General features: G+C 34.1%; 3 protein-coding genes across 4 annotated transcripts in view; all 3 read left to right on the top strand.

Annotated features, from left to right (window-relative positions):
- The first annotated feature begins 209 nt into the window (after nucleotides 1-209).
- Nucleotides 210-4,672, top strand: LOC119675466. Its single transcript, XM_038086673.1, has 3 exons — nucleotides 210-612; nucleotides 688-4,081; nucleotides 4,639-4,672. Exons 1-3 carry the CDS (start codon nucleotides 210-212, stop codon nucleotides 4,670-4,672), a joined length of 3,831 nt encoding a protein of 1,276 aa, XP_037942601.1.
- A 3,880-nt stretch (nucleotides 4,673-8,552) lies between these two features.
- On the top strand, nucleotides 8,553-10,428 carry LOC119682276 (E3 ubiquitin-protein ligase Iruka-like). Of its 2 annotated transcripts, none has more exons than XM_038095676.1 (2): nucleotides 8,553-8,815; nucleotides 9,056-10,428. In XM_038095676.1, exon 2 carries the CDS (start codon nucleotides 9,069-9,071, stop codon nucleotides 10,092-10,094), a length of 1,026 nt encoding a protein of 341 aa, XP_037951604.1. In that variant the 5' UTR covers nucleotides 8,553-8,815; nucleotides 9,056-9,068; the 3' UTR covers nucleotides 10,095-10,428. The 2 variants fall into 2 exon arrangements, with proteins under 2 accessions (XP_037951604.1, XP_037951602.1); XM_038095674.1 differs by having other exon boundaries at nucleotides 8,882-10,428.
- A 2,104-nt stretch (nucleotides 10,429-12,532) lies between these two features.
- LOC119675465 (E3 ubiquitin-protein ligase Kcmf1-like) overlaps nucleotides 12,533-14,815 on the top strand; it is a 22,093-nt gene continuing 19,810 nt past the window's right edge. The window contains exons 1-6 of the mRNA XM_038086672.1: nucleotides 12,533-12,601; nucleotides 12,981-13,150; nucleotides 13,263-13,687; nucleotides 13,820-14,083; nucleotides 14,139-14,417; nucleotides 14,487-14,635. Coding sequence (XP_037942600.1) covers nucleotides 13,135-13,150; nucleotides 13,263-13,687; nucleotides 13,820-14,083; nucleotides 14,139-14,417; nucleotides 14,487-14,635 — 1,133 coding nt within the window. The 5' untranslated portion in view covers nucleotides 12,533-12,601; nucleotides 12,981-13,134. The remainder of the gene's footprint in view (nucleotides 12,602-12,980; nucleotides 13,151-13,262; nucleotides 13,688-13,819; nucleotides 14,084-14,138; nucleotides 14,418-14,486; nucleotides 14,636-14,815) is intronic.

The following is a 14,815-nucleotide window of genomic DNA, read 5'->3' as shown; positions in this document are numbered from 1 at the left end:
GCCTAAAACTCTGCATAAACTGCTTATCGCCACGCCATCATGTGGTTAATTGTACATCAACGTTTAAATGTAAGGTTTGCGCAAAGCCACATCACACTCTCTTGCATCATTCGCAATTGCCAACGAATATTAAGAGCGCGGGATCATCACGACGCACAGAACACGCTGCTATGCCCAACGACAACGTTGCCAGCCATTCCCATCTTAATATGTCATCGGCCGAGCAAATAATTCTAGCCACTGCATTGGTTTTAGTGAAGGATTCATCGGGAAGTTATCAAGTGGGTAGAGCCTTACTTGATTCATGCTCTCAGGTCAACTTCATAACGGAGGAGTTTTCAAAGAAGCTTAGTTTAGCAAAACATAAACATCGGTTGCATGTTTCCAGTATTGGTAGTTCGTTGACCAACATTAAGTATCAGACGCTCACATCAATCAAATCTCGTCATTCAAATTTTGAACTTGCTTTAAACTTTGGTGTTACGAATCACATCGCATATCAACCAAGTTCTGAAATCGATATATCGTCGTGGAAGGTTCCACCAAATACACCTCTCGCCGATGAGCAATTCTTTAAATCCAAGCGCGTTGATCTTTTGCTTGGAGCTGAAAGTTTCTTTGATATTTTGTCTGTCGGTCAAATCAAACTAGGTGAAAATCTTCCAGTACTTCAAAAAACACTATTAGGATGGATTGTATCTGGCAAGTACAAGGGTCAGCCATTTGCATCACCAGCAGCAAAATGCCTATTATCAGTTGAAGATACAGTCTCCGATCAATTAGAAATGATGTGGAAGATAGAGGAAGTGCAATCGGCTTCAAAATCATGGTCACCAGCACATGTTGCGTGTGAGTCATTATATCGTGAAACGGTTCACCAAAATGCGATGGGAAGAATTGTCGTTCGGTTACCATTCAAAGATTCACTAGATTGTCTTGGTTTGACACACAATATCGCCTTGCGCCGTTTTTATTCTGTAGAACGGCGATTGTCATCTAATCGTGCACTGAAGCAAGACTATCAAGAATTCATGAAACAATATCGAGAGCTCGGACACATGACGCGTGTTGAGACTCCGAAAACCAACGAACCTCATTATTATATCCCTCATCATTGTGTTTTAAAACCGTCGAGCACTTCGACCAAGCTGAGGGTGGTTTTTGATGCGTCATGTCCAACAACTTCGCAACGTTCATTAAATGATATTCTACTGGTCGGCCCGACAATTCAGTCGGAGTTATATTTGTTGCTACTTCAATTTCGTTTGCACCGATATGCCTTGACGGCTGACATTGTTAAGATGTACCGACAGATACTGATAGATGAACCAGATCGAAAATTCCAATATATTTTTTGGCGAGATACGGAGTCCGATCCTGTTAGTACTTACGAGTTGAATACAGTCACTTATGGTACTGCATCAGCACCTTTCCTAGCAACCAGGAGTTTGCAGTATTTGGCGGACAAATTTGAAACACAATACCCAATAGGCGCTGCACTCATTAACTCATCGTTCTTTGTCGACGACTTCTTAGGTGGAGCAGATTCCATTGATCAACTCACCAATATCAGACATCAGTTAACGGCCATTCTACAGAAGGGTTGCTTCGATCTTGACAAATGGCATTCAAACCATCATGACTTCATCAGCGATACTACAACAAAGAGTTTGAATCTTGATACAGATACAGTCACCAGCGCTCTAGGCATCAAGTGGCACCAAATGCAAGATGTTTTCCTATTTTCGTTTAATGCACAACCAGGTCATATTGTAACAAAACGCACCATCTTATCCCTTGCGTCTTCATTATTCGACCCGCTTGGATTACTAGCACCGATCATACTCGTAGCCAAAATTATGATGCAAGAATTGTGGCTTTTGCGTGTGGATTGGGACGAGTCAGTCCCTCAAAATCTTCACTCAGCTTGGAAAACATTTATTCAAGATCTTACAACGCTTTCATCGGTTAAGGTGCCGAGGTACTGCCTATCCATAAACTATCAACAGGTTGATGTACACGGTTTCTGTGACGCTTCAATACGCGCATATGGTTGCTGTATATTTCTCCGATCACAAATCACATCAGGTAAGGTGACGGTCAGGCTATTCACTGCAAAATCCCGTGTGGCACCTATAAAGCGGAAGTCGCTACCTAAACTAGAACTCTGTGGTGCCTTACTTCTTGCCAAACTGTATCAGAAGGTCCAACCAATATTTGCGCAATTTAAGGGTGAAACGTTTTTTTGGACTGATTCACAGATTGTATTACATTGGTTGAAGCAGCACTCATCAACCCTGTCTGCATTCGTTGGCAATCGAGTAGCGGAAATTCAAGATATTACCGCAAATGGGCAATGGAGACACGTTCCTACCCAATCCAACCCGGCAGATGTTGTGTCGCGCGGCTGTAACATCCGCCAATTATCAGAGTCTTGTTGGTTTACGGGGCCGGAATTTTTGTTACTCGCTGATAAATACTGGCCGCATTTGAAATGTCACAACCTGGATATGGAAGAAGTCAATAAAGAGACGCGAAAGGTTGTATTCGTTAACACAAATGAAGACAACTACGTATTACAGGTATTGTCAAGATATAGTTCATACACTAAGATGCTACGAGTAATAGCGCAGGTACAGCGTTTTTATCATGTAACCAAGAATAAATTGAAGAACGGAGAATGTACCCTCCAACCTATTCAGCTACAAAAGGCATTGCACTGTATTATTTGGGTCATCCAACAGCAATTCTTCGAAATTGATATACAACGCCTACAACGAGGGAACCCAGCCAAAGGTACATTAAAGCATCTAAATCCCTTCCTGGACAATGTATTCGGTTATCAATTACTAAAGGTGGGAGGTCGCCTCGAGCTGAGTGACATCTCAGTAGGCCAACGTCACCCTATTTTGTTGCCGAAGGGCTGTTATTTTGTGGAACTTTATGTTCGGCATATACACTTGTGCAACTATCATGCAGGCGCAAAAGCACTAATTGCCCTTACTCGACTAAACTTCTGGATAATTAATATTCGAGAAATTGCACGCCGAGTCGTGCACTCGTGTATTCACTGCGTGCGTTATAAACCCAAACTACTTAATCAAATGATGGGTAATCTCCCAATCGAACGCCTCACTCCAAGTCGTCCTTTCGCGCGTACTGCGGTAGATTTTTGCGGTCCGATATTAACGTATCTCCGAATTCGGGGACGGGTTCCATATAAGACCTATATAGCCGTGTTCGTTTGTTTGTCTACAAAGGCAGCTCATCTAGAAGCCGTGTCAGACTTATCTACGGAGGCATTTATTGCAGCACTGAAAAGGTTAATCGGTAGACGAGGGTTATCATCAGACATCTATTGCGACAACGCCACGAACTTCGTTGGGGCTAACAACAAACTAGCAGAGTTAAAAAGAATGTTTTTCGAGAAGTCTAATCAAGTGATGCTGCAGACCTTTTGCAGCAACCAATTCATAAATTTCAATTTTATACCGCCCCGAGCACCTCACTTTGGAGGTCTATGGGAAGCGGCTGTAAAAAGCGCGAAAGGCCATCTGTATCGAACACTATCAAATACTCGATTCACCTTTGAGGAGCTTGGAACAGCACTGATTGAAATCGAAGCTATCTTAAATTCGCGACCAATCACACCTCATTCTTGTGACCCGAGCGATTATGAAGCGCTAACGCCAGCACATTTTCTTATCGGTGGGCCGCTCAAAACTTTATCTGAACCAAGTCCTCAGTATGAATCTGCTTCATTAATTGATAAATGGTCTCGTATAACCGCAGTCAAACATCACTTCTGGCGCAGATGGTCTAGAGACTATCTGAATGAGCTGCAGATACGCACCAAATGGACAGAAGAACAATCTAACATCACCGAGGGGGCTCTGGTTTTAATCCATGAAGACAATATGCCTCCACAACGCTGGTTGATGGGCCGAATCGTGCATTGCATCAGGGATCCAGATAATTTGGTTCGTGTTGTTGATGTGCAAACCCCAAAAGGAGTAATACGGCGTCCAATCCACAAACTCGCACTATTACCAATTGAAAATCCTTTCAAGGGGGGCGGGATGTTAGAGCGGTTAAAGTCAAATTGTTAATATTGTAGGATTCTGTAGAATTATTATAATTGATGTGTTATATGATTTATATATTATATTTTATTATATTTTAATCTATTTTAAATCATATATTGTATAATTAAATTATTATAATTAATATATTATATAATTCATATATAATATTTTATATGTTTAATATATATGGTTAATTAATTTATCTAACTAACCCTGTATAAGATGTAATCAAACCAACGGTTCTAAGTCTTGTTTTTATTGCCTTTTGTTTTTGCGCTCGAGATGAGCAATTTTTTTGTTATATTTTTTGGGCTGCAAGTAAACTCCGTTGGTTTGATTCTGTCTCTTGTTTTTCGATCGCGAACGTGTCAACACACGGGTACACATAAAAAAGTGATTAAACAATCAATAACCGAACTTGTATAAATTCAATTGTATAAATTAAATGAAATCAAAACCCAATTATAAAAACGTTTATAATTTACATTGTGTTAAAGAAATTGAAATAAAGATCATAAAACCCAATTATAAAAACGCTTATAATTTACAATAGATATATTGCCAATAAAACACAGGCTCCTATTTAGGACGTGTGGGAGTTAGACTAAGTTGATGCTAAACCAAATGGGAGATTTTTTGGTATGTTTTTCACTGCACACATTTAGCCATTTATCAACACGCATCGACACATCACTACATTATCGGCACAACTTAGAATTTCCCTCATTTAGAACGCAACTTAGCCTAACTCGCACACGTCCTAATTGCATTCTAAATGAGGGAAATTTTAAGTTGTGCCTATAATGTAGTGATGAGTCGATGCGTGTTGATAAATGGCTAAATGTGTGCAGTGCAAAAAATCCCAAAAAACTTCCCATTTGGTTTAGCATCAACTTAGCCTAACTCGCACACGTCCTTAAATTTTGTAAGAATTAAATATTGAACATACTCAGCGCAAGTGTTAAACACACCTTAATAATATCAAAAGATGTTTTTGACATTTGTCATTTTTGTTTATGATTTTATCGTAGGCCGTGTGCGAGTTCAAGTAAATTGGTGGTAAATTGAGGGAAATAGTAAATTATGTCGGTATGGCAGCAAATATACCAGAATTTCGAGTAGGGTAAATTAAAAAAAAATTAGGTAAATTATGTTTTACAATTGTAAAGATTTTATATGTTTAATAAAGAAATAAATAAATTTGAAAACTATTAACCAAAAATAATAACAGGGTCGTAAGCATTATTTTCATTATTTTTAAGCATGCGCTACCTAAGCTCATATAAATCTTTTTAGCTCTTTTATTAATTTATTACAAATCTTAAAAATATTAATAAAAGCGATTATGTCTGCTTATTTTAATTATATTTTATATTTTCGGAAGAATTTTCATTATTGCATTCTTGCAATGTAAGCAATACAACAATTTTATAATTACATTAATTACAATTAATCAATATGACCAGGTTGAATACCTATTTTGGGTAATTGCAAGAAATCAATTCCAGCGTAAGCAAATGCCTTGCAAATTATCAACCAGCTTTCTTTATTATGTTTTGCATATTGTTTTAAACCTCTAATTTTGGATACCCAAAATAATTTACTTTATCGAGTTATCTTATACGTGCTCTACCTCTGCTACAGTCGTTGTACGGCGTGAAATGAAATATTGGCTTTTGTGGTCTATCATCCGGCATTCTCATGACGCGTCTGATCCATCTGAAGCGCTGTGACTTTACGAAGTTTACGGGATCGTCAGTGTTACAAATTTGCAGTTGATCTGCGATCGTGTACTGACGAATTTCTTCGTGGTTCAGGCGGATGGGACCATAAATCTTTTACATCACTTTTCTTTCGAAAGCTGTAATTTGATTTTCATTTGCCATCGTTAAAGTCCTATTTTTGGCCCCGTGAAATAATTAAATAATACCGGATGGACGATTGCCTTATAAGCGTGTAGTTTGGCGTTTCTTTTAGATTTAAAGATTTTCGCGTGTCCGTAATAACTTTTGTCTTCTGACACAATTCTGTCTCGGATACAAACGCTGATGTTATTGTTGCTATTAATGAGAAGACCGATGTATTTGGTGCTTTCAACTTCTTCAAAACTGAATTCATCAAATGAATAAGCTTTAAGATTCGGCTATGCGTGTTTCTTCCAACCCTCATGTATTTAGTTTTGTTGTTGTTATATTTAGTTCTACTAACTTAGCTCGTGTTATAAGTCACTACTATAATTAGTGACCTGTTTAAGATCGCTATATCATCTGTGTAGGCAATAGTCAGTGATGTTTTGTTGAATAGGTTTCTTGTCACAAGGTACTTAATAGCATCTTAAAGCACTTGGATGAAAATGGTGATTGACAGCGAATCACCTTGTTTCACTACATTTTTAATTTTAAAAGCATTTGTTAGACTGCCTTGCACCATCACTTTTCCAATCATATCGATCTAGTTTGTCGTCTTTCTTGAGTAGTGGGACTACTACACCAGTGAGCCACGCTCCCGGCAGGCTTTCTTCGGCCCAAACACGCTTGAGTAAAGTAAATGCCTCTATTTTGACGCTTTTTGTGCAACTTTTTATGAGCTTTGCTGATATACTATCTTCTCCAGGTGTTTTCCTGTTTTATTTTCTCTACGGCTTCTGTAAATTCCTCTAGCTAAACCTATGAATGATAGATAATCACTTTTTATACTGACGTTAAAGACTTAGAAAATATTCTTACCATCTTTTGATAACGTCCTTTTTTTCCGCTAACAGTTCTCTATCTTTGTCTTAGCACATGACATATCGAACCAATTATTGAATCTGCGATTTCTCTTTACACCAATGGGTTCTTCTGCTGCATTACTGATTGAATTTGCAAATGTTTTCCAGTGTTCGTTAATATTGGGATGGTTCGAGATACATTCAAGAGATTCGTTTACTTTCTGTTTATATTGCTGGGCCGCTTTACTGTGATGTGACTTGTCAACGTCCCACTTTTTTCTTGTAGATCCGTGATTATTACGTACGTCCTTTAGACTTTGCCTTATTCTAACTTTTACTAGAAAGTGATCGCTATCAACATTCGCACTTCTACAGCTACGAATATCAAGGATGAACGATATTTTAATATAGTCAATAATCACATGATCAATTTGGTTGAAAAATGTATTCAAAATAATATGACACATTGGTTTTATGTTTGCTTTGGTTCGTGATGCTCCTAAAAACCTTTAGGTATGATTATATTTTTTACACAAGGACAGACAACTAATAAAATTCTATCTAAAAAGTTCAATATAAAAGTTTTATGAATTCAACGTATCTAGAAAGTGAACAGCATCCTTTCAAAAATGCGCAACTACCATCATACAAGTCAAAGGGAATCAAGTTCGTATCTCTATAAACTTGGCTATGTCCCCTATATTAAAGGATTACAATTCTCTAAGGTTAGCAAAAAGAGGCGTCCAATGATTTTGAATCTTCTAAGTTTTGATACACATAACACATGCAGTGGAGTAGTGGTGGTATCGCTTTGAATTGCATATAAGGGAGGCCGACTACTCTGTACAAACACTGAATTGCGAACTGTTTAGGATCATAGAGGAATTCACCAATACGGTGACTCATAATTTATGGACTGACCGGATTATGCAGGATTATGTGGATTATGCAGGAGTTATCAAGATGAGAAGGAGGTAGAATCTATCAACCACTTCTTGTGTCTCTGTCCAGGACTGCATACAAGATGAATTCAATGTATTGGGGATCGCTTTTTCACTTGTCTGACAGAAGTAATGAAAGTAAACTTATTAGATCTCTTTGACTTCATCTGGAAAATCAAATGGTTTGGCAAGGGTAATACACAAAGATAACAAAAGTTAGCAACTCGCATTTCTCGGCAAAATTATTGAGGGCTTCACAATGGGTAATTTATGTAATAATTTATGGATGTGCAGATAACTATCAGCATACGTCTTTTCAATCTCACCTAACCTTGTTAAAAATTAATCAGAAAATATTATTCTAGACTTTGAAATCTGACAGATTAAAATTAAATCAGGAGTGAATTTAACTTTACTAAAGGAAAATCCTAAATATATAATGTATACTCTAATATGATCGACAAAAACTATATAGTGATTAACTGATCGCAAAAATCGTATATTTAGAAAACCAAACCGTCACTTAACATAAAAATACTTTTGCAGGTATTTTAAGTTACTCAGCAAGTTTTGAATTAAATGTTACTTTTGTTATAAAACGTATTGGTAAGTATTTAAAACAATTATCAACAATAGCATGCATATAATTTTATATATATAAATGTGGAGTCTAAAATGAAGAGTGAAATAATATAACTGAACATATATTTCTGCTTATTATCTATTATTGCATACGCATTGTATTGTATTTCCATTTTTTGCTTTTTATTATTTTTTGAATTAAAACAATTTTTTTAACATGACAAAATAGTTAAAAAAATTGAACTGAATTATAAAATATATGAGAATTGAAATGGCTACAATATGTAAATTCTAGTATAATTCAAATTCCCTTTTGAAATAAGTTGGCAGTACACTAATTTCGTGATACAGTACAATACTGATACAGTACAAGCCAAAGTTTATTATATTTGACGTTTGCTATGATTGAAATATACCCAATCTTCGGGCATTGAAGTAATACGAAATCAAAAGAATTTGCAAAAGTTTTGTTGTAATTAGCAGCAGCATTATTAATTGTAAGTGTTTGCATAAATTACAACTTAAATATTTTCAAAATCAATAAGATAATGAATATTTTTTAGATATTGACATATTCACATGAAAATATTGAAAAATATTGATCATTTTAATTATAACATACACGCCGGGAATTATTTACCGCAAACATTGATTAAAAAATTTTTTTCTTTTAATTTTTAATTGAAAAAACGCAAAACGTCGTCTAACACGAACGAAAACAATTCGCCTCAACAAAGCGATTCATCAACTATGGCTGAGGCGGTTGCTGAGGAACGCCCTACGCAGGCTCCACGTTTTTATTGTCATATATGTAATATGGAAATAAATATCGTATCCAATACAGAATTTGTATGTCCTTTGTGCGATGGTGGTTTCGTTGAAGAGTTACCACCAACACCACAACCAAGTGGCAGCAACACTAGCGCAGACAGCGGTAATAATGCTTCGACTAGTAATCCTCAACTTTCGGGTTTAGATGCTTTACGGGGAGAAATTGCTACATTTTTAATGTCTCGTAACGGCCCTAATGTTGAAATATCAATAGACCCTGGAAATCGACGTGGTAATGTTATAACAATAGGCGGCGGTAGTAATAGCAATGCTAATCGTGGAAATACCGGTGGTGGCAGAGTACGAGCTCAAAACTTGGACCGTTTAGATAATGTGTTACTCGACTTTTTGCATACTATATCTGGTGATGACATAGCTTTCGGTAACTCACCAATGTTTTTTATGGGAAACCCAGGTGATTATGCTTGGGGACGCGAAGGCATTGATACGATTGTAACACAATTACTCAATCAAATGGAAACTTCAGGTCCACCACCTCTACCAAAAGAAAAAATTAACGAAATCCCCAAGCATGAAGTTACATCTGATGAAGTTGATAAAAAAGTACAATGTTCAGTTTGTTGGGAAGACTTTCGTCTTGGCGAAACTGTACGCAAATTGCAATGCTCACATTTGTATCATGAAAATTGTATTGTGCCATGGTTAGATTTACATGGTACTTGTCCAATTTGCCGTAAATCACTTGCAGAAGAACCAAATGAAGTAATTGGTAGTAATGAGAACGCTACAAATAATCTCAATCGTCCCTTAGGCAGAGATACAACGAGTGATACTACAGGTATCAGAAATATTGATAATGGTGCAAGTGGTATCGCAACTAATGCTACAAATACTGCAACTGGTGGTACCTCTACTAGTCATACTCAAACTCAGGAACCAAATAGTACTTTTGATTTTGAACGCAGTAACGAGGATTTGGATTAAAAAAATTGATTTCTAAAAATTATCTCAATTCCTCATATATTTTATCATTTAATTTATGTTACAAAAAATGAATAGCCTTCATAAAATTAATAAATTAAATTAATCAGCATATGTATACCACTCCTTACATGCAATAGACAACACTTATGAAATAAGTTTGTCTTGTATGCGCACCGAAGCATTAATTCTTAACTAAAATGAAGTAATTATTTATTATATTTATAAATAATACAAAACAAATTTGTTGCTGTGTTATGAATATTTAACGTAAAATTAAAATTTTTGGACGGGTATGCGTTTTTGTAATAGCAGTAAGAAATATTTAATAAAATTTCCATGAAAGATTTGATTTGTTTGGTTTTTATTACATCAATTGGGCTTTGGATATTAATTATTGTCTATTGCATTCCAATAGGAGGGAAGTAAGAATGTCTACGTTGATTTGCACATTCATTTTTTAAAATTTTGTGAGTTATTCAGTATAAAACTTGTTAACGACACACCCAGTAAAACTGAACGTAAGTTCAATGCGAATATATGCTTATATTTTTAGACGTTATTTACTTGACAATAAAGTATTTTTAAGCTTAAAGCTTAATAAAATTTACAGAAATTTAAAATCAATAAATATTAATATATTTAAAATATATTAATTTACGCATATATATACACAATATATAAATCAAATTCAGACAGAGTTTGACATCAGGCACATCTCCCAAAAAATATTTTAAGAATCACTCATTTGCACTGATGGGATATATTATTTGTTTCTGATTGATATTAATAAATAAATTATATAGGTAGATAAATACATAAACTTTACTTATTTGACAGGATTTATGTATTTAATAATTACTTCGTCGTAAATAATTGAAACATCTTCATGCAATCTTCATCTTCATCTTCATTGGTCTGGTTAGTGTTATGAACACAAAAAGGTGTAAGCATAACTTCTAGTTAGAATATTGTTCTAAACAACAGAACCTAAATGCTTAATAAATAAATCTCCATTTTACAATAATAGAAACAAAACAAAACGTTACTTGGATAAACCAAAACGTTAAACAAATTAACTTCAACATAATCTTGTTCTTTATGTATATATAGAAACAATATATGCAATTCCCTATATTATTTTGAGTCCATAGTACAATTTTATTTTCTTTTTAATAATTTTTTATTAATAAATATAATATTTATATAGTTCACTGCTTTTTTTTTTTGTTAAGCTTTGCGAAGATTTTTTATAGACGATATGTAATAAGTGCCTATATGAAATCACATTCTTTGGTAGTTTCACAGATGAACCAAACGAGTGTGCATCGTTTTTTAATCTCTCCAAAATTTAATTTAATTTTAATAATTAATTTAAATTTGGTAATGCCTTAAGTGTAGAAATGAGAAATCTTAAATGTCAGTAAAAGTATGAATGAGCCGAATATATATGCTTTAGCAAATTCGGCTGGCAATTTATTTCCAATCACTCTAAATTGAGTACTCGACTAATTGTATTGTTCGGTTTTTCTGTCGCTGTAAAATTAATTTTTGAATAATATAAAATGTAAGACCCAGAATTACTTAGTTTTTTAATGAAGCATCTGATATAATTTTAAGAACAGAAACAGCAATATGATTGTTACAAGGCATCCGTTAGATGACGGAATAAAAACAGTGAAGCTAGATTAAATATTTATTACATGAGTGATGTAGTTAATACAGTGTGACTAAAAGTAAACATGCAGATTTGTATTATTTTATATGCATAAAATAGTACAATGCTTTCACAATTTGACCTGATATAAAAAATTTATAACATTTTAACAAGCGAAAAAACAAAGAATTTAATCACAATAGTGTAAATAAATGTATACGTCAGATTTTTTTATTTAAATACGAAAGTAATATATATTATTTTGCTTATACCAAAATTCTTAAAATAGTTATTATAGATTCGTTATGCATTACGAAAAGAAGTGCATTCTATAACCAGTATATGCATCTCTTTTCGTAGTCTACCCTTGTCGTTCAATATATTTCGAAATGTCATTTTATCGTGTTCTATTCTTACAATTATTAGTATTTTTGAAATAAGTGTATTAATTGTAGAAACAAATTAGAAATATTTTCTAAATTTATTGTACAACACAAGTGTCTGAAATGTCTAATAAGCGTTTTTTTTAATTATTTTACATATTTTCGTCAACTAAAGAAGAAGCAACACTCACGAATCAGACACGAACATACGAGCAAGTTTGCGAAAAAAAAGTTAAAAATAAATTTTTGCAGTAAAATGTAATGAAAGAAGCAAAGTTTTCGAGAAAAAAAACAAAAAACAAAGACATTTTCTTTTGTTTAATTAATTCCAGTATTTTTGTTAGATAAATTTTTAAAACGCAAAAAAGTGACCATTTTATAATTATTTTTTTTGATTGAAGCTGCATAAAAGGTAAGACGAATGAAATAACCGCAATATCAGGAAAATGTGCAAAATAAATAGTTCCAAGGTAAATGTGCACAATAAAAATATTAAAGACATGATAGGTAGTATATAATTGACATGACAAATAATGGGACTATGTAATATGATTGTTTAATAATGCAATAAAAGTAAAATCAATATATAAAAATTTATATGTAAAACAATATTTCCTGTGGCTACAAAAATTTTAATATACTTTGTATGTAAGGTTAAGTTTTGTGTTATTGCTACTTATACGATTTAACTTGATTTGTTATTAATAACTTAATTAATAACTTGATTTATTATTTAGAAATATAAAATATACGAAATATGTATATGTATATGTACATACATATGGCATATACTTATTGTAATATCGAAATCAAAATGTTTTCAAATTTCTTATCAAAGTTCTCTTCCAGAAGATTTAAATCAAAAGTGACATTCTAATTAGAAGAGCTAAAAAGAACAATAATTATCGCTAAGTCAAATTGGATTCCAATTAAGGCATCAAACTGTATACTAAAGATTCAAAAATCCAATTCAGTTTTCGGTTATCAAATCGTTTTCTGAATAATGAGTCGTCATGAAGGTAAATATTTCAATAACATTTTTTCCTAACCTGATTGCATATTTGCAATTCCATTTTATTGTAATTGTATTAAATACTTTAAATAAATATTTATTTGTATTTTATATTTTAGGTGTCAGCTGTGATTCATGTCTCAAAAGCAACTTTAATGGTCGTCGTTATAAATGCCTGATATGCTATGACTATGATTTATGTGCGGACTGCTATGAGGAAGGTGTGACATCCACTCATCATTTGGTTGATCATCCCATGCAATGTATTTTAACGCGAACTGATATTGATCTGTTTTTTGGTGGTGAAATGCTTAATTCAGATCAGCCACAAAGTTACACTTGTCCTTATTGTAAAAAAATGGGTTATAGCGATGCTACACTATTAGAACATGTTACTGCTGAACATACTGAAACAAGTTTGGAAGTTGTGTGTCCAGTCTGTGCTGGCATGCCAGGAGGTGAACCCAATCTAGTCACAGATGACTTTGCTGGTCATTTAACGTTAGAGCATCGAACTGGACCACGAGAACTAATTTCATTTATAATATCCTTTTTAAAAAACAAAATATTTATTTTAATTTAATATTTAAGTATTTTTGTTTTTAATGCTTTTACGTATTTAATGTATTTAATGTTTTTGCATTGGTAAAATGTATTCCTTAACTTTTTGTTATACGATGAACCATCAGCTATTCGTCACGGAGGCGGAGTGCGTCGCATACCGGGACGTACCTTAGTTGGCCAGAGAGCCCGTCGGTCTAATATGCACTTCAGTTCGTCAAGTGGTTTATCTGCATTATCACCTTCTGGTCGAGAATCGGTAGATCCAATTGCTGAACTTTTATCACAATTGTCAGGAGTACGACGTGGTGGGCCTCAATCGTCACAACTTCAACAAATACAGATGCAGATACAACTTGAACGTCAGCAGGTGGCAATTGTAAAATATATTTCTATCTTTTATTTTGGGCACTAATGTTCTTCTTTATGCATAGGCAACACGTCAGCAATTAGAACGTTTACCTAGACGAGCGCATCCTTTAGTTTCAGCCTCAAATTCAAATGCCACTATGGCAGAAGTTATTAGTGGAGGAAATGTTGGTAGCGCAATTATGACTGGTAACTCAACAGGTTCTAACAGTGTCAATGGTGGTAGCTCTTGTCGTGCAAATGAATGGTCCATAAGTACATCTGGAACAAATCAGCAACCGCAATCCCAGTTGACAGCAAACGCGGTTAATGCAAGAGAGGTTCAAATGTTACAGTATAAGGATGTAAATATTTTTATAAATATTGTAAACCTTATACAAGTTAATGTGTAAATACTTAAATTATTATTTTAGATTGCTGCTGGTACTGTAAATAGCAATGCAACAGGGGGTTCAATAGTTAATGGTGCTGAAGGGCAATCACAATTTTTACTTACTAAATTTATGCAGCCTAATTTGAGTGACAGTGAATGTGCCGAAGCTGATCAAAATCGGGCTGACAGGTAAGTTGTTAACATGTAAATACTATAACTGAAAGCATTAACGAAATGATAATCAAATTTTATCGGTACTATCCTAAAAAATTTAGTTTCAAACTATAAAATCAAATATTAATTAAATATTGTTTACTATAGTTATATCATAGAGAATGGTATGAATGGTATAACGATAATAATCTAATT

The sequence above is a fragment of the Teleopsis dalmanni genome, chromosome 2 (assembly GCF_002237135.1).
Source record: "Teleopsis dalmanni isolate 2A chromosome 2, ASM223713v2, whole genome shotgun sequence".
Classification (NCBI taxonomy): Eukaryota; Metazoa; Arthropoda; class Insecta; order Diptera; family Diopsidae; genus Teleopsis; species Teleopsis dalmanni.
Note: the sequence above shows the minus strand (reverse complement) of the source record. Positions and strands in the feature narration are given on the sequence as shown.

Excerpts from the sequence above, each read along its gene's own strand:
- LOC119682276 (XM_038095676.1), top strand. The coding sequence starts at position 9,069 with ATGGCTGAGGCGGTTGCTGAGGAACGCCCTACGCAGGCTCCACGTTTT.
- LOC119675466 (XM_038086673.1), top strand. The coding sequence starts at position 210 with ATGTCATCGGCCGAGCAAATAATTCTAGCCACTGCATTGGTTTTAGTG. Across the intron at positions 613-687 it reads TCTTTTGCTTGGAGCTGAAA|GATGGATTGTATCTGGCAAG; the intron begins GTTTCTTTGATA and ends AAACACTATTAG. Across the intron at positions 4,082-4,638 it reads CCTTTCAAGGGGGGCGGGAT|ATATATTGCCAATAAAACAC; the intron begins GTTAGAGCGGTT and ends AATTTACAATAG.